At 31.6% G+C, this 18,837-nt stretch overlaps 1 protein-coding gene across 1 annotated transcript; it reads left to right on the plus strand.

Annotated features, from left to right (window-relative positions):
• Positions 1–7,113: 7,113 nt before the first annotated feature.
• Positions 7,114–11,947, plus strand: LOC126725750 (protein CNGC15b-like). The gene is made up of 7 exons (XM_050430640.1): positions 7,114–7,346; positions 7,461–8,013; positions 8,137–8,349; positions 9,614–9,912; positions 10,260–10,371; positions 10,646–10,882; positions 11,035–11,947. The coding sequence occupies exons 1-7, from the start codon at positions 7,318–7,320 to the stop codon at positions 11,683–11,685; spliced, it is 2,094 nt and encodes a 697-aa protein (XP_050286597.1). The 5' UTR covers positions 7,114–7,317; the 3' UTR covers positions 11,686–11,947.
• The last annotated feature ends 6,890 nt before the right edge of the window (positions 11,948–18,837 follow it).

Raw genomic sequence — 18,837 nt, forward strand, 5'->3', positions numbered from 1 at the left:
TGTGTAAATTATATATAATCAAAAATTTTTTATATTTAATTTTCTTCGTAGGCAATTTAACTTTATTTCATATTTTACGTGTGAAATGTGCACCTAGTTTTTTTTTTTTAATTTTTTTTAATAATAATTATTCTTTTGTGGTGATGACAAGGGTAATGAACCTTGGACTATATAAGCTGAAGAATATTTGTATTTTTGAAAGTTTATTTTTGACTATTTTTAATTTGGTTTATTTCTTCACTTATTTTTATGTAAAAAAATAAAGACAATATGATTAAATTTATTTTTTTATGTGAAAAAAAAGAGTCATATTAGATTTGATCATATCCTTACTCCTGTCTCACTCAAACAAAATCAAAATAAGTGTTATAAGTATTATGAATATAAGTTTTTTATACTACTTTTTGTGTTATGTTTATATTCTACAAATTATAACTTGTCATATATATAATTGATTTTTTTTTAAATTAAAAAATTGTGGTATTTTAAAGAAAAGTAATATATATAAAAGTTGTAATTAATGAAGTATAAAATTAAATATAAAAAGTGGGATTGAAGGTTTTATTTTTTTGCACTTTTTTATTTTTATTTTTTGGTGTTAAGCGGTGGGAATGAAGATTTGTATTGAAGATTTTGAAGCCCATTTTTTTAAGAATAAATTTTAGTCACAAAATTAATTGTAACCTAAGGTTACTACCTTACTCAATATCTTTTTATTGAAGGTGAATTTTGACAAATCTACCATTAGATTACATCTTCTTCTTATAAACTCCATACTTGCAAAATTTCTAAAATATTAAAGATCAATAGCTATGTCATCAATAAATTGTTTAAATTACAAGTTTTTGTAGTTTAAAATTATGCATAAAATATAAGCTTATAGATCTTATAGTAAATAATATCCGATTGACATAAAATTTGACATGGGTATTAAGAGAGTAAAGAACATGTAATTCAACGGTTATATTTTTAAAATATGTAGTAATTTTTATTTTATTGAGTAAGATTGTAGTATAAGGCTACAACCAAATTTTTTTTTTTTTTGATACAAGATAAAAATTCTACTCTAACCTAATCTAATTGTATATGTGTGTGAAGCTCCCTCCTAGAGACTTGAATTCCGGCCCTTGCCCCCCACACCCCACAAGCACTTATACTTGTGGATATGTAGCTAGAGATGGCAATTTTGCCCAGCCCTGCTTAACCCGCCCCTCCCCGCTTCGCCCCACATGAGTTTTTCTCGCCCCATAAAGGTGGTGGGGCGGGGATGGGTTTAGAATTTTTAAACCCACCCTGCCCCGCCTCTTCTCGTCCCCACCTCGCCCCGCGTTGCTAAGGGTTATAATTGTAAATTTTTCATATCCTAAAACTCTACAATTTAAACAAACATATCAATATTAGCTTATTTTATTCTATCAAATGTGGTTCTCTGCCTTTATTTTGTTATGTGTTATACTATGAGATTTTTTATTTTTTATTTTTATTTTTTTGTGATTATCTTGTTAAATGCTTGGATATATTATTCAAAATTTTTTTTCTAAAAATTAATCTGATTTTATGAGATAAATTTAGTTGTAATTTCAAGTATATTTTTATTAATGAAATATGTTTCATTAAAAAAATTGTACTAGTTGTAAGGGAAATTAACAAAAAATAGAGTTTCACAGGGTGAGACGAGGCTTCATGGGACCCAAGGGACGGAGATGGAGTTAGAAAGTTTTCCCTGTTATACGGGGTGAGACAAGGATGAGATCAGATAAAATCATGCGAGGTGAAGACGAAATCCTCATCATTCAGCCCCGTCTTGCCCCATTCCCATCCCTATTTGTAACTAAACTTTGTTTTTATTTTTTTAAAATTTTTTTTTATATATATTTAAAAAAAAAAAAACCCAATTCGACTGGATCTATTCCATTGGTTAAAGAAGTCTAACATTAACACATAATGACAAAAATTACGGTTACGTGTGACGTGTTACTCGATTTTTTTTTTTTTTTTTTTTTGGATATAAATATTGTAACTTTCATGATATTTGGGACAGGGCTTGTCTTAAAATATTTTTTTATTTAATCTATTTCTACGGAAAGGAATTATTATTATTTTATTTCCAAACTTTTTTTTTTTTTTTTTTTTTTTTGAGAATCATTTTATTTCCAAACTTGATGCTGAAATAGATTGATTAAAACTTATCTCACCCGTGACGTTACTTGTCAGTTGTCACCCCTGGCCTCTCAGTTGACCACACACTAATTATCGGACAGACCTCGTACCTGCTCCAGCCATTAATTGCATGACATATGAGAATGAGATCAAGGGGACGAACAATAATGGAATTTTCAATATCACATAACCACGTAGGCAGGCACAACTCTCTTTTCTTTTTCTTTTCCTAATATTTAATTAATAGTTGCTGTTACGATAATTATTACTTAACAATTTTAGTTTTAGGAAAATTTTAATATTATTTTTATGAAAAATATAAAACATTTAAAAATAAAAAATTTTAGAAATATTTCTTAATCTAATACTCATAGAATATTCTTTAATTTTCCCCTATTATTAATGACCAATGAGACATGCCTATATTATAACAAAGGCCGTGGTTGTGATTTTTCTGTCAAACTTAAATAAGTGAAAAATCTAGGATCATAATTATTTGGAAATTATGAACAGTAGAGAAAAAAATAGTGAATCTTCTTGAAAGTAATAAGCATTTACTTATAGTTTGCCACATACAATTTATTATATTAAAGTTGTGATAAAGATGTGGTAAAAAAAATTGTGTAACTCAAACAACTCTGAAAATAATAGGTTCACGGGTTTGCGTCACAGCTACCATCCGAAGCCTTTTATTTATTTATTTATTTATTTTAGGTGATTAGATCTATTAAAAATATCAAGACTCAATTGCTGCTGTCAAGCTTAAGCCTAATTTTACTTGTATTGTAAGTTTTATAATTCTACTTTCTATAGAACATAGCCTCTTGTAAATACCATTGCTATGGATTCATTGTAATACATCAAGCTTATAGATATAAGTCATGTAACCAACAGGATCTTTTGGCAATGAGCGTAATTCATAAAATTGAACCACGTCCTTTTAACATTTTCTTCCTTTCTCTTACTTTTGTTTTGCTTCTATACATTATTTTATTTTATTTTTTTATTTTCGTTAAGAAATGTTATGTCAACAATATTTTCACAACAAATTCAAAGTGGTAAGTTGTTATTGATTGTTACGAATTGGTAAAAAAGTAATTTAAGTTGTGAATTCAAATTAGAACTAATAACAACTTTTCATCTAGAATTTATTGTAAAAATATTATAGACGTAGCATATCTTATTTTCATATGGTATTAGAGTTATGATTCATCTTTACTAACAAAATCAATGATATATAGTCAAACCTCCTAAACAGTAGAAGATTTGCAAATATATAAAACAAACAACTTAAGTGTTTTCTTCTTTTTGATAGGAACAACTTAAGTGTTTCTATTGTTTAGTTATGTACGCAATTAATTTTATGGATCCTTAGGGTCTGTTGGCGTATTCTTTTATATCTAGTAGTTCCCAATTATGGATCAAAACATATATGATAACTTCTTCTACGCATCAATTATATTATCCTTTTAATTTGTTCATTGTTGGACTAGAGTTGTCAAACCCACCTGATAAATTCGACTGGATTTGAGCCAGCTGCTATTCGACTTGACTAATCCGACGGTCAGTGGTGGGTTTTCTCCCCCAAAACCCAAACTGACTGACCAATATAAGGATTTTTTTGGTGAAAATTTTCAAGTGAGATTTCTACTAAATCAAGTAAGATCTCATCCCCCAAAATCTGACTTGATTTGTGCCATATTTTGCCGTTCAATTATTGAATCCTCGTCATTTTCCAAATTGACTGCCACCTGCATTGAAGGCCAAATCCGCTCGATCCGATCAACCTCTTCAGTCGGCAGCGAGTTGAGATATTCTCCACCCGACTCGACCTGTGAACAACCTTATATAGGACTACTATATTGAACTAGAAACTTATTAGTAGATGAGATTTTATGATAAAACTCATTTTTCATTTGAAAAATATAGTTATCTTGATCTTTCAATTTCCAAAAAAGCAAGCATGACATCAAGTATGGAATACCAAAAGAAATTTTTTTTTTTTTTTTGAATAGTTAAACTCACACACACAAAGGAAAGGGGATTTTTAAAAGACTTAAAATACGGTACAAATTTAAAATAGCCTAACTCTTGACTGTGTAGTGCAAGGTTTCAAACTCACACACATCATTCTTTGAATTTTTACATTTTGAATTTGTATAATTAACCTTACAGGCATTATATTCCTTAAAAGTAAAATCTTTTGTTAAAATTGTTTATTAAATTTTAATATAGTTAATAAAAGTATAAATACAATTTTGTCTCATCGTTTACATTTTTTAAAACGATATTATACCTTCATTTATCAAACTCATATATATATATATATATATATATTTTTTTTTTTTTGTTGAAAAAAAATAGGCTTAGTGGACTACAAGATTTACTTCACGTTGACTAAATTGCTAGATAAGATGTAAGGACTATAAATTGACTTTCTAAGGTAATGTCCAACGGGCAAAATTTTTTCAATTTGGAAATATATATGAGCTAAATTGACCATCATTCTTTTATTCTTCATTTGAGTATCAATTTTTTTTTTCCAAAAAAAAAAAAAAAATTGACACTCAAATGAAGAATAAAAGGATTAGATATGTAAAAATCTGAAATAAATAAATTAGAAAAAAAAAAGGTGAGATTGACAAGTATGGTGGAGTAATTACTTCCATGACTTGGAAAAAAAAATTGACACTCAAATGAAGAATAAAAGGATTAGATATGTAAAAATCTGAAATAAATAAATTAGAAAAAAAAAAGGTGAGATTCACAAGTATGGTGGAGTAATTACTTCCATGACAATAATCTCTCTCTCTCTCTCTCTCTCTCTCTTTCTCTCTCATATTGATGATAAAAAAGAAAAGTTAAGTAAACACAGAACTCTAATTCATTTTGAATTCATAAGGCCAGAGATTTGTCACGTTTGATGAGAGAAAATAAGTAAACTGAATTTGACTATGAATTTTTAGGTAAAATTAGGGGTGTGCATGGTTCGGTCGATGAGGTTTTTTTTCAAATTTATTACCGAATCAATAGAGATCGGTTTTCCTATAATTGAAACCAATGTACATTGCCAAAGATCAATTTTCCGACCTACAATGGTGTGGTTTTTGCAGTCAGTTTCATCGGTTTGAGATAAAAAAAATTGTTCATCATTACTCAATCACAATATTACTTATTATTTTCTTTTTACTTTTTTATGAGAAAACCTTTTTCTTTTTACTTAAAACTATAGAATGATATTCATTTTAATTTAGCAATATATATTTTTTGATTGATTACTTTAATATTTATTAAAGTACAAAACAGTATGATTATTAGTCACCAAGCCTGCAACATATCAAGCACCTATAGGCTATTGCATTGTAGTCTAGAAAATGGAAATATAGTTGGGAAGCAATACCCACGTACTAATCTCTAACCCTCCCACGTGTTCTCCCATTATTACTTTGTAATTTATTTTTTCATTTATCAAGATTCAACATTCAAGTCTCAAACCATTCATTCTCTACCTGTCTTTATCTTCATTTTGCTTGCTGCCCAAGTTTGTAAGTCTCTTCTCTTTTTATCTTCTTTTTATTTTCAGAGCTATGCAAACAGCAAGGGCAAGAGGTAGATTTGCACAAAATTGGGGCAGATTTAAGTAGACGACTAGAGGCTCAGGAAAAAAAAAAAGATGTGATTGCAGCATAGTTTTTCTCTTTTTCCCTTATTTCTGTCTCCATATATGAATCGATTGGTACGGTTTGTGGGTCGGTTTCGAAAATCAACTATGACTATGTCACCACACTAGGGTCAGAAGGGTCACCTGGTTCCATTTGCTGGCATCAGCTCCTTCGGTCAGCGCCCATTGGTGCGGTTTAGTCAGTGAGGCTTGGTTTTGTCGGTGAAGTTCGGTCACTGCTCACCCCTAGGTAGAACCCCTAACCCTAATAGTACAAAAGATTTTAGAAATAATGAAATATACAGAAAGTGGTCTAGAGTAGAGAGTGACAAGGAATTTTAGGTAAAAATATTGTTTCGGATTATATTGTAGTTTAAATCAGGAGTTTCGTTTTTACATGTCCTGGGCCTTGAAATTCTTTCCGGATCAAAAGCTATGATCGTAAACTTTCACTCTTCTATTACGTTTTGTCTTCCAAAAATTAATTTTAAATTTAATTTGGTTCTAGGTTACGTTTTAAACAATCAGTAAACAAGGTTGAAGTCACAACAATATTATAAATAAATTATATATATATATATATATTTATATTTGTCTAGCGTTGTGTGAGTAATTAATTGCTGTGACTAAGAGACAATTTTAAATTTAATTTGGTTCTAGGTTACGTTTTAAACAATCAGTAAACAAGGTTGAAGTCACAACAATATTATAAATAAATTATATATATATATATATATATATATATATATTTGTCTAGCGGTGTGTGAGTAATTAATTGCTGTGACTAAGAGACAATTTTAAATTTAATTTGGTTCTAGGTTACGTTTTAAACAATCAGTAAACAAGGTTGAAGTCACAACAATATTATAAAAAATCAATTAATATAATATTATACTGGACAATAATATTTTAATAAAACCAACTGTGACATTACAAATACTAGCAACTCTTTTGTTGTAGTCTAGTCTAGAAGGAATGGATCGATTCCATCTCTTTCATTCCTAGTTCAGTTGTGACCTGATTGAAGTTCTGTATCTCTTTCTTCTCAGTTATATTCATTTAAAATATATATATATATATATATATATATATACTTACGTGCGTATGATAATAATCATATGTATTTGTCCTTAAAAAAAAAAAAAAAAGATAAAAGGTGACGTAGTCTGAAAAGCATGATCTTAGAGTTGACAACTTCCTGAGTACGCACATGTACACACGTGTGTGAAAAGTATTGGGTTACATGTATTTACCTTTGAGCTTTATAAAGTGGCGTAGTCTGAAAAGCTTCATGGTCGAGTTGGCATCTTTCTTTAGAACCACTTACAAAGAGTTAAAAACAAGTCATTATCGGTCTTTGATCTTTCTTTCTGGCTTCAAACTCATTGCAATCAAATCGAATCAAGGATACGGCATTAATTCTCTCACAAAACAACTTATATGCTTTTCATTCTGATAGTAAATTGAGAGATCGATCGAGTTCATCAATTGAACAAATGGGTCACAGAAATTCAAGACTCAAAAGGTCTGTCCTCTACTAATTTCTTACATGCAATTTGATTTGTATATCAATGTTAGTAATGAGTCTAGTTTAGTCCCAGTTTTTAATTAGATTATTTTCATATACTTTGTTATCCAGAACTCAAGTTCTAGATGATTCTGAAGTAGCTGACAGTGTAAATGATGTGATAGAGAACTACTACTATATTGATGGGACTAAGTGTAAGACTACACCTAAATCAAAACCCAAGAAGGCCAATGATTTTTCTGAGAAGACAAGGAGTTTTAAAGATAAAGTCCTGCGTAGGGTATTTTCTGAGGACTATGAGAAGGAGAAGAAAAGGATACTGGATCCTAGTGGAAAAACCATTAGCAACTGGAACAAGATTTTCTCAATCGCTTGTCTAATTTCTTTATTCGTGGATCCAATGTTTTTATTGTCACCTATAATGAGAGACGAAGTCTGCTTAACTAATGCAACGAGTCTCCAAGTTGTCCTCACCATCGTAAGGTCTGTGCTTGATGTGTTTTATGTGATTCAGATCATTGTTCGGTTTCATACAGCTTATGTAGCACCTTCTTCACGTATATTTGGAAGAGGAGAGCTAGTCATAGACCCTTCAAAGATTGCAATGAGGTACCTTCGAAGAGGTTTTTGGATGGACCTCTTGGTTTCCCTGCCACTTCCTCAGGTATATATGCCACTAATTAAATTCTTGGGTATCATAGCCTTTCTAGTTTCCATGGCACATAGTGGAGTTTGATTCGACTTCTTTGTTGTTTTTTATTTTATTTTTAATGTACATCAATTTCAGGTGTTAGCTTGGGTAGTCATACCCAATGTTGAGGGTACTGTCGTGACAATAAGAAAAAAAGCCATGTGGTTCATCATGCTAATCCAGTATCTCCCTAGGGTGCTTCACATCTATCCTCTCTCGTCGCAAATTGTTAATACAACTGGTCTTTTGTCAGAAACAGTATGGACAGGAGCTCTTTATAACCTTGTGCTTTACCTAGTGGCAAGCAATGTGAGTAGAAAGAAAAGTCATTTTTCAATTGAGCTTCTTTTTGGGATTCGGGATTTGTTAGGTAGATATTGTGCATTAAAGCATGAAAAATAGTAGATCTATCTCTTTTTAATTTTCAATAAAAAAAGAGTCATCTCAAACAAACAAATGAACATAAAACAATTGTCTTTCAATGTTTTAATGTATTCTCTAGTTTACTTTTCTCTTATTTATCCAAGGATTTTTTTTTTAAAAAAATTTAAAATTTAGATACAATGACACACTCAAGCATAGGGGAAAGGGAAGGGAATGGATTTCTCAAAAGTCATGCTAATTTTTAAGGAAATGTAGAAAAGTTATACTACGTGTATGTTTGGATCATGTCTGTGTTTCTGTGTTTTTGTCTTTTTTTTTACTAGCGCCTCTTGCATCCCATGAATAGTATATTAAGGCAAATTTACAGTATTTTCAGCAGTGAACAGTAATCCATAAATTATTATTATTTTATTATTTTCAGCAATAAGTTTTCAGTTTTCAGCAAAATAAGCGGTATCCAAACACACACTACATATACTTAAAAGATGTGGGATAATTATCCTTTTGTTTTGGACAAATGCATACACATATAGGAGAGTGAATGAGGTTCTAACACAAAGTCACAATCACATTTGACACGTGTAAATAACTAATTACTTCTTGAGTCTTGACACAAGCTAATTCTTTTAACTAACTAGACATAAGGCTATGCAGATGTAGTCAAGCTGCACACACTGAACTACTGTCGTACGTCAGATCTCTTAACTTCCTTTCTTTAACGAACATCAAAGAAGAAAAAGAATGGGAGGAAGAGAGCACCGCTTGCAACACATTCAAGAGCAGTAAAATTCATAAACACAGTCCAAACACAAAGGATAATATATGAAACGAAGACATACATAAAAAAGAAGAAAGGGTATAGATTTATTATGAGCTTATATAATGTATTTATACTTAATTACTTGCATTTATAGGCGTAGAGTTCCACATTATTGTAGTCTATCAGGTTCTAATAATTTTCCACTGTATATACTATTCATCGAATTCATTGTAACACACAATTCTTCATAGTAAAGATGTGACTACTTAGGCCAAGAGCCTTATAGTTCAATGACATTCCATCCTCCTAATAGGAAGAACATTAGTTCAAGTTTCTCATTCTCTACTTATTGTAAGAAAAGAAAATTATTTGACCGTATTAAGTTGAATTAATTAAACCCAATCCAATTCTTTTTCTCTTTTGATGAAGGTTTCAGGAGCTTGGTGGTACATTCTAGCAATTGAGCGACAAGAAGCATGTTGGAGAAGTGTGTGCAGCCTTGAGTCACCGAGTTGTCAAAATGTATACTTTGATTGCCGTAGTGTTAATGACGTTTCTAGGGCCAATTGGTTCAACTCGACAAATGTCACAAATCTATGCAATACAAATGCAAGTCCTAGCTATTATCAGTACGGTATATTTGGAGATGCAGTGACCACAGATGTTGTAGCCGCCCAATTCTTCACCAAGTACTTCTACTGTCTCTGGTGGGGTTTAAGGCAGCTAAGGTATAAGATTAGCCTCACAAACCCTTAATTCAGTTGCTCAGAACAATGATTAGATATTAGATATATATTTGGCCCCTTATCATTATTGTTCAAATGCTGTTTGTGAAATTTAAATTGCATGTTTTTCAGTTTGTCAGCAGCAAAATTGATAGCAACCAATAAATTAATGTAGGAGCTTATAAGTGAAAGGTGTGAAAGAGATCCCATCTTATTTTCCAAAGAAATATATCAATTTCATTTCCATTCAACAAGAAATTCTTCTATAGAACAATATCCTTGATTACTGGTACTCTTGTGCTCTTCTTTCATCAACTTGTGCTGTTCACTTACCAAGAAATGATGTGCAGTTCTATAGGAAATAATATGTTTACAAGTACTTCCATGGGAGAAGATGTTTTTGCCCTCGTTGTTGCCACCCTTGGGCTGTTTCTATTAGCACTGCTCATTGGAAATATGCAAGTAAGTCCCCTGGATAATCTCTCTAAACCTATTATTTTAACAGACGCCAAAAATGATCATCCATGTAGAGGATACCCCAAATTATAAGGTGCAGAGTTAATTTGAGAAAAAAGATGTACAATAGCTTCTAGGTTCAGTTTCTTTGTAAAACACTTACCTTAGGAAGGGTGAGACCATGAAAAATGCAATTACAATGTCCGTGATTGCTTTTATGAAATTCAAGAAACCTTAGATTTCATTTACCTAATAATGATCACCCATTTTGAACATGCAGAGATTCCTTCAATCAGCAACATTGCGATTGGAAGAGTGGAGGATCATGAGAACTGATACAGAACAATGGATGAAATATAGACAGATGCCTCCAGAACTAAAGCAGCGTATTCGACAATATGATCAATACAAGTGGTTGGCTACTAGAGGGGTTGATGAAGAAAAAATTCTCAATAGCCTCCCTACGGATCTCCGGATAAAGATCAAGCGCCATCTCTGCCTCTCTTTAGTTCGAGGAGTAAGTTGTTCTTATACATTTGTATCCTTAACATGGATGGTACTTTATGACACTTGAATTATGTAAAAATTATCGATTATGATTGTAACTAATTTTGTAACATATGATATAATTAAGAACTAATGTACAAGCTTTATGATGTAATTAAATAGGTTCCGCTGTTTAATCAAATGGACGAAACAATGTTGGATGCAATATGTGAGAGGCTTAAGCCTGCATTATGCACCAAAAACATGTTCCTTGTGCGTGAAGGTGACCCTGTCAAGCAGATGCTTTTTATAATTCGAGGCCACCTTTGGTCTTACACCACAGATGGTGGCCGCTCTGGGTCCTCCAACTCATACAGGATTGGCTCAGGCGACTTCTGCGGTGAGGAGCTACTGACATGGGCCTTGGACCCACGTCCAAATGTCATCTTTCCATCATCCACACACATGGTGAAAGCTATAACTGAAGTTGAGGCGTTTGCTCTAGGAGCAGTGGACTTAAAATTTGTGGTATCACAATTCCGAAGGCTGCATGGAAAACAACTTAAACACATTTTTAGGGTCTACTCTCACCAGTGGCGAACATGGGCAGCATGTTTTATACAGGCAACGTGGCGTAGGCATAAAAAGTTGAAGGAAATGGCTGAAATTGGAGCTAGGGAGCGAGGACGAGCCCCAAGGGATTACTTTTGGATGAGGTATGCAGAAACACTACTGGAGAGCAGTAGAAGTATGAAGGTTGTCAACAACTCCGCTGAATCAAGTTCCAGTGATGTCAACTTGCTACAAAAGCCTGCAGAGCCAAATTTTGATTGAAGTGTACAACACAAACTCTGGATATGGGCTTCACACTAGTAACTAGTAAGCTATTTGTGTACCTTGTCTCACTTTTTTTTCCCTCTTTATGTTGTGTAGATGAATTTATTCAAACCAGAACAGCAGTGAAAACAAGTACATAAAAAGCATATGTAGTAATTGTATACCAAATTACCAATCAATTAAGAATATTAACAGTATTGATCGCATTATTGCTATTAGGATTTTGCATTGGCTAATTCCATGACAAATATTTGTAATTATTCAAATATGTTCAATTGTAATTATATGTGTGAAATTGAGGGTGAAGACTAAAGAATATTACTCACTGTGCTGAAATGAAGATTTGACAAGCGAAATTGCTTGATTAGTAGATTGAACCATGGATTTTGGACAAAAGGTTTAGGCAATCTTTCGTGATACTCAGTCTAGCAAATCATTTAAGGAAATCCACCAACTTGAATTTCATGGCTGATTTGTAGACAAGAATACCTCAGATCCTACTTGTATTTAAATGAAACTTCAACTCTAATTCATTAAGAAGAAAGATAGCAACACTAACCTTGGAAAACCTTTTGAAAGCCTTCTAGTTCTTCCTACCTCTCCAATTGAGTTTCCTTCTTTACTTCCAAACAAAGGTCACTAACTCTGTATTGGAGTTGCTGTTTGAAACCACAAAGACTATATCAAATCCTTAAGAAGCCTTTAAGTGACAAAGAGAACGGTTTTGTGGTTGATGGATCAACTTGCCGCAACGAGCAACTTTGAAGGCACAAGTTTAGGAGTTAACAATTGCTAGTATGAGCGAGAATGTTGGGTGCTTACTATGACTACATGAATGGGAAGTCGTGTGAGTATCATTTATATCGCAACAAGCTTCGTGGTGAACTTGTTGAGTTGAGCTTTGTCTTAGACTGTTTTTACCTATTGGTTTTCACTCCGTGATAATTAAAATATCGTCTCTGTGTGCATATCAGCATATGTATTTGTTCTTTATTGTTTTTCATGTTTTTATTCATATTCTGTATTATGCTTGAATATTAACTAACTATCCGGATGAATAATTTCGTTAATCCGTTAAAACTTGGAAGCAATTTGTTGTAGGGGTCTAAACGTGTTTTTTCCAGTTGGTATTAGAGCATATGTTCACTTTGGTAGGATTAATCTCCTTGTATGATTCTTAACTCCTATTTGCCATGGATAGTTTTAAGTGCATAATGCTCATGCCTATGAAAATCTAACTCAAGACAATTCTGATGGTGATCTTAAAAATAAAATTGTATGTGATAAGCTTTTTATTAGAGAATTCATTAAATCTAAGACTGTGTTTGGTTCAATGAAAATTAATTTTAGAATAAATTTTCTATATTTACTGGTGCTTGGGGCGACTGAAGCTCACTCAAGTGATCCATTATATATATATAGAGAGAGAGAGTTACACATGGTGTAACTCTAAAGAGATATACATTTTTTAAATAATTAGATTTAAGTAGATCTAACGCTAAAAAAAGACTATAATTATTACAAATATTCTGATTAGAATCTAATTAATTACATTTATTTATTATCTTCTAAACTTATCTCTAAACTCAAAAAAAGTTGAATTATGCTAGGGACATAATTTTTGACACAACTTTGTGCCACAACTCACCACATGGCGAGTTGTGATTGGTAAGGGTGTATCCCCACATGGCCCACTGACATACCCTTACCAATCACAACTCGTCACGTGACAAGTTGTGACACAAAGTTGTGCTAAAAGTTGTGTTCCTAGCATAATTTAAAAAAGTTTGACTTCTGACTCTCTCTCTCTCTCTCATTTACATTTCTCTCTCTCTCTGTTTCTCTCTCTACGTTTCTCTTTCTCTTTCTCCTTCACCACCTCCACGGGGTATGGCTCTTGATAGCAATATACACTTAATAAGCTCGCATACTTGTCATTCACTACTAAATTGGGGTGCTCCCTATGTATTCAATAAGCTTGATGACTTCCATGTTTGTAATTCCTCGACTCAGGTTCAAACATGTCATCTAAACAGTAACTTTTAGATGATGTACTCTGTGAGTTGTCAACCCAATTGCCTAACAGTGGTGACAACAGTGACCCAAGTAACTACTCAATTAATTTTAAAGTGCAGGAGGGTGGAGTGTATGCCAGAAATCTTTCATTACTTGGTGAGAGGAAAATGCAATTTGTGGACAATGAATCACCTTCTATTTTCTGGACAAATCTGCTTGGAAGGAAGGAGTCCGCAGTGGAAATTTTTGTCTAGGCCATCCAAGAGGACCCAAAGAAAAGTTCAATATCTTCATGACTCACCAAAAGAATTTGAATTTGAAAATGGTGCTCTCACTAAGAAGAGCAGGAAAATGTTCAACAACACAGTTGATACTGTAAAATCCAAATCAAGATTGAAGGAAAAAAGAAAATTAGTTACAAAAAAAATACAGTCAAATTAGCTGGTACTACTGAATTTCTTTAACTGCAATAGTTGGTCATCATATATTTTGTTTCAAAGGTCCCCTGTATACGGTTTTAATAAATCCAAAATTCTTATAGAGAAAAAAAGAAGAAATTTTTTTTAAAAAAGGATTTCAAGAAAATTTATCTTTCTATGGTGGCATTTTCAATCAATCGGTAATGTATTTAGTTTTGATGTTTACAGAGAACATGGGTGGCATAAATAAGGACAATGATTCTCCAACTGAACCTCCTGTGCCTAGTAATGTTGCAAGAGTACCTGAAATTGAAATGGTTGAATCCAGGAAACAAGAAATTCAGATTGATGTGGGGAAGACTACTCAATTCTTGCCAAAATTGGAGATGTCAAAATGGAGAAAGAAAAGTAGAGAGAGAAACGTAAATGAGAGAGAGAGAGAGAGAGAGTTAGAAGTCAAACTTTTTTTGGGTATAGAGATAGGTTTAGAAGGTAATAAATGAGGGTAATTAATTAGATTCTAATAAGAATATTTGTAATAATTATAGTTTTTTTTTTAACCGTTGGATCTACTTAAATTCAATGGTTTAAAAAAAGTGTAACTTGAATCTATCTCATATATGGTTAGGTTCAAGATACACCTGGTATAATTCTAAGCAATGTTACACCATTTAATATTTCTTAATTGGATGTGAATTTTGACAAATCCACCATTAGATTACATTATTTTCATATATTCTCCATGCTTGCAAAATTTCAAGATGATAAAAAATTAATAGCCATGTCATCAATTAATTGTTTAAATTCAAGTTTTTATAGTTTAAAATAATGTATAAAAGATGAGTTTATGGATCGAATGACAAATTACATTTGATTGATATGAAAATTGGCATGCATATTAAGAATATATAGGACATGTAATTCAACGGTTGGATTTGCAAAATATGAATTCAATAATAAGTTATTAAGTAGTGTAACGTTTCTTAGAGTTACATTAGATGTAACTTTATAAGAGTTACATATTTTTTAAACTATTGAATTTAAGTAGATCCAACAGTTAAAAAAACCTATAATTATTACAAATATTCTTATTAGAAACTAATTAATTACCCTCATTTTTTTACCTTCTAAACCTACATATATATAGAGGCCGGTTGGGTTCAAGTTACAGTTAGTGTAACTCTAAGAAATGTTACATCACTCAATAATTTGTTATTGAATTCATATTTTGTAAATCCAACCGTTGAATTACATGTCCTATATATTCTTAACATGCATGCCAATTTTTATATCAATTTTTATATCAATTAGATGTAATTTGTCATTCGATCCATTAACTCATCTTTTATATATTATTTTAAATGAATTTTTTTTTTTCCATTTAACTTTATTATTAGAAGAATTTTGTTATTTGACAAGGTGTGAAAGAAAGTGGAAAACTAGCATCTCGAGATTTTAAAATTCGAGTTCAATAGCAAATCGAGTTTTAAAAACTCAAGTTCCAAACTTCTAACTTAGTGATGTGGATAAAAATTTCACATGGAACTCAAGTCTCTAAGACTCGAGTTCCATTGGGTACTAGCCCTCCAAGAAGACGAAGAGATCCACGAAGAAGAAGAAAAGAAGAAGAAGAAGAAGAGATCGTGAACTACACCGTAGTCTACAAATCGTGAACTTCACCAATAGAGATCATGAACTGCACCGTAGTCTGCAAATCGTGAACTGCACCCATGGAGATTGTGAATTGCACCGTAGATCGACGATCGAGATGTGCTTGATGGAGACTAGGTTCGTGTGTGCCGTGGGTCTTCTTCTTTGCTGTGGATCTTCTTCTTCGCTGTGAATCTTCTTCTTCTTTCTTTCTTTCTGCTAGGTTTCCTTTTTTTTTTTTTTTTTTTTTTTTTTTTTTTTTTCTGGGTTTGTAGTTCTTTGTTTTGTGTATTTTGAAATCGAGTGTAAAAGACTCGAGATCTATGTGGCAAAAACGTGTCCAAATCAGCAAGTAGGAAGTGAGTTTTTAAAACTCGAGATGCTAGTTTGCAAATACCTTTCATACCCGTGCTAACTTACTATATTTTATCCCTTCATTGTGCTAGTCTGCAAATATCCCCTATTTTAAACTATAAAAACTTGAATTTAAACAATTAATTGATGACATGATTATTAATCTTTGATCATCTTGAAATTTTGCAAGCATGGAGAATATATAAAAATAATGTAATCTAATGGTAGATTTGTCAAAATTCACATCCAATTAAGAAATATTAAATGGTGTAACATTATTTAGAGTCATACCAGGTGTAACTTGAACCTAGCCCTATATATACATACATACATATATATATATATATATATATATATATATATATATATATATATAAATAAAGTTCCTTGATCCTTTTACTATCAAAGTAAGATCACTCTTATATATTGGAACCTAAACTTGTATATGCCTATATATACAACATGATTTAATTGTAAAAATATATTTTTGCTATTTATTTGGGAGAGGTCTACTGGCCACAAATATGGGCTAGGTGGTCTTTTTAATTTTTGGGTTATTTGGCCAACTTTCAATTTTGACTTGTGAGGGACCGGTTTTTAATTTTGTCAGGTATAAGTTCCCTTTTTGTCCTAACTATTAAATATTAATATACAAAATTTATATACAATTAGGGGAGAATGATCTTCCCCTAATTATTATAGTTCCATCTAGGTTGGAACTCTCAAAAAAAAAAAAAAAAAAAAAAAAAAAATCTATGTATCCAAAGTGACCAAATGTATGAAAATTAAAAAATGAAAAAAAAAACCCTATGTTAGCTATTATTATACTCTGGATTCTGTAGATTACATTAAAATAAGTTTATGCCAAGAGTCTTGTAACTTAATTGGTTGATGTTTTCTAATATTTTCAAGACATCCAAGATTTAAATACCCTATTCCCCCATTGTTACTATAAAAAATAATATTAGAATATTGTGTGTTATGTAGGTGGAGTCTCACATTGGGTGTTTATTAAGTAGAACTTGACTATATAAGTGAATTACAAGAAGTTACAATTGTAATTTTACTAATTCTTTTAAGGTAAAGCATAGATATTACTAGCACTTTCTCAACTCATTAAAAATGGTCCAACACAGAGTGGTTGTGTTGTTGTTGACTCTTGGACATCCCTTCTCATTAGGTGGACTTTTGGACTTAAATGGCATGAAATGTTACACTAGTTAGATGTGGCAAAATTGGACTAGGACTTGCTAACCCACCCAAAACAAAAGAAAAAAGATATGGGTATGAGTTGAGATTTTTGGATCCATGAACAAAAATGGGTCAACTCATACTTAACACGTGGAAACAATAGGTATTGGTTTAGGCCGACCTACAAATCATACATGCTAACTCCTTTTTTTTTTTTTTTTTTTTTTGGCTTTCTAAATATGTGTAACTAGGTTAGGAATTAGACTATTATGGCAATTCACACAGTAATAACCAAAAAAAAAATCTTAATTGAACTGAATTAAGATTAGTATGACAATTAAAACAGACATAATAGTTTAATTCCTAACATAATTGAATTAAGATTAGTATGACAATTAAATCATATTTTTATTTACCATTATTTTTTTTCACATGAATAAAAATATGAGTCATACTGAGTTGATCATTTTCCCTTTACCCTTACTCCCAACACAAAAAATATCAAATAAGAGTTATAAGATTTAAAACCCATTTGGTTTTTTTTTTATTATTATTTTTTTTAACCCATGTTTATAACCCAATTCGACCGGATCTAATTCGATTTTGTCACGATTTGTTTAGCACACATAGTGACAAAATCACGGTTACGTGTGACCTCATACTCGATTTAAATTCTTGATATTTGAGACAGCACTTGCATTAATTAAATCTTTTTCCACCAAAATATTATTTTCAAAATTTTGATTAGTCTCTGCTTAAACTGATTAATTAAAACTTCATCTCACCCGTGACGTAGTCTCAGAGTTGACCAGATATTATTTATCCTCGTACCTGCTCCCAACGTTAGCGTATGAAACAATGGACTTTATGAAGATCACATAGGCAAGCACACCTTCTTCGTTTTTATTATTTGTTTATTTTTTCCCCTAATATTAATAATGAGACTATATGCCTATATTTTTTAATGTAGGCAAAGTCAGTGACCTCTCTGTCAAACTTCAGAAATATATAATTGGTTCATGAGGTTGCGGCACAGCTATGCATGGTGACCTTGTTTCATTTCTTTTAGGTCATAAGATCTGTTCAAGATATCATGACTTTATTGTTTTCAAGCTTAAGCCTAATTTTACTTGTATTATAACTCTGATAAGTCATGTAAAACACCAAGTTTTATAGATATAAGCCATGTAAAACACCAAGTTTATAGATATAAGTCATGTAAGAATCAAGGCCTTTTGATAACGAACTTATTTCATCGAATCGAACCACATACTTTCTACATTCTCTCTCTCTCTCTCTTACTTCTCTGTCTTGCATCTATACATTATTTTATTTGCATATGGTATATATTAGAGTTATGTTTCGTCTTTTCTAACAAAATCAGTGATATTCAATCCTTCAAAGTAGTAGAAGATTTGTAAATATAGGGTAAAATGTTATTTTAATCCCTAAAATATACTAAAAAGTTTATTTTTCAACCTTAAACTTTAAAAAACTCATTTTTCGTCCTTAAATTATC

The sequence above is a fragment of the Quercus robur genome, chromosome 1 (assembly GCF_932294415.1).
Source record: "Quercus robur chromosome 1, dhQueRobu3.1, whole genome shotgun sequence".
In the NCBI taxonomy this organism is placed as follows: Eukaryota; Viridiplantae; Streptophyta; class Magnoliopsida; order Fagales; family Fagaceae; genus Quercus; species Quercus robur.

Excerpts from the sequence above, each read along its gene's own strand:
- LOC126725750 (XM_050430640.1), top strand. The coding sequence starts at position 7,318 with ATGGGTCACAGAAATTCAAGACTCAAAAG. Across the intron at positions 8,014-8,136 it reads TTTCCCTGCCACTTCCTCAG|GTGTTAGCTTGGGTAGTCAT; the intron begins GTATATATGCCA and ends CATCAATTTCAG. Across the intron at positions 10,883-11,034 it reads GCCTCTCTTTAGTTCGAGGA|GTTCCGCTGTTTAATCAAAT; the intron begins GTAAGTTGTTCT and ends GTAATTAAATAG.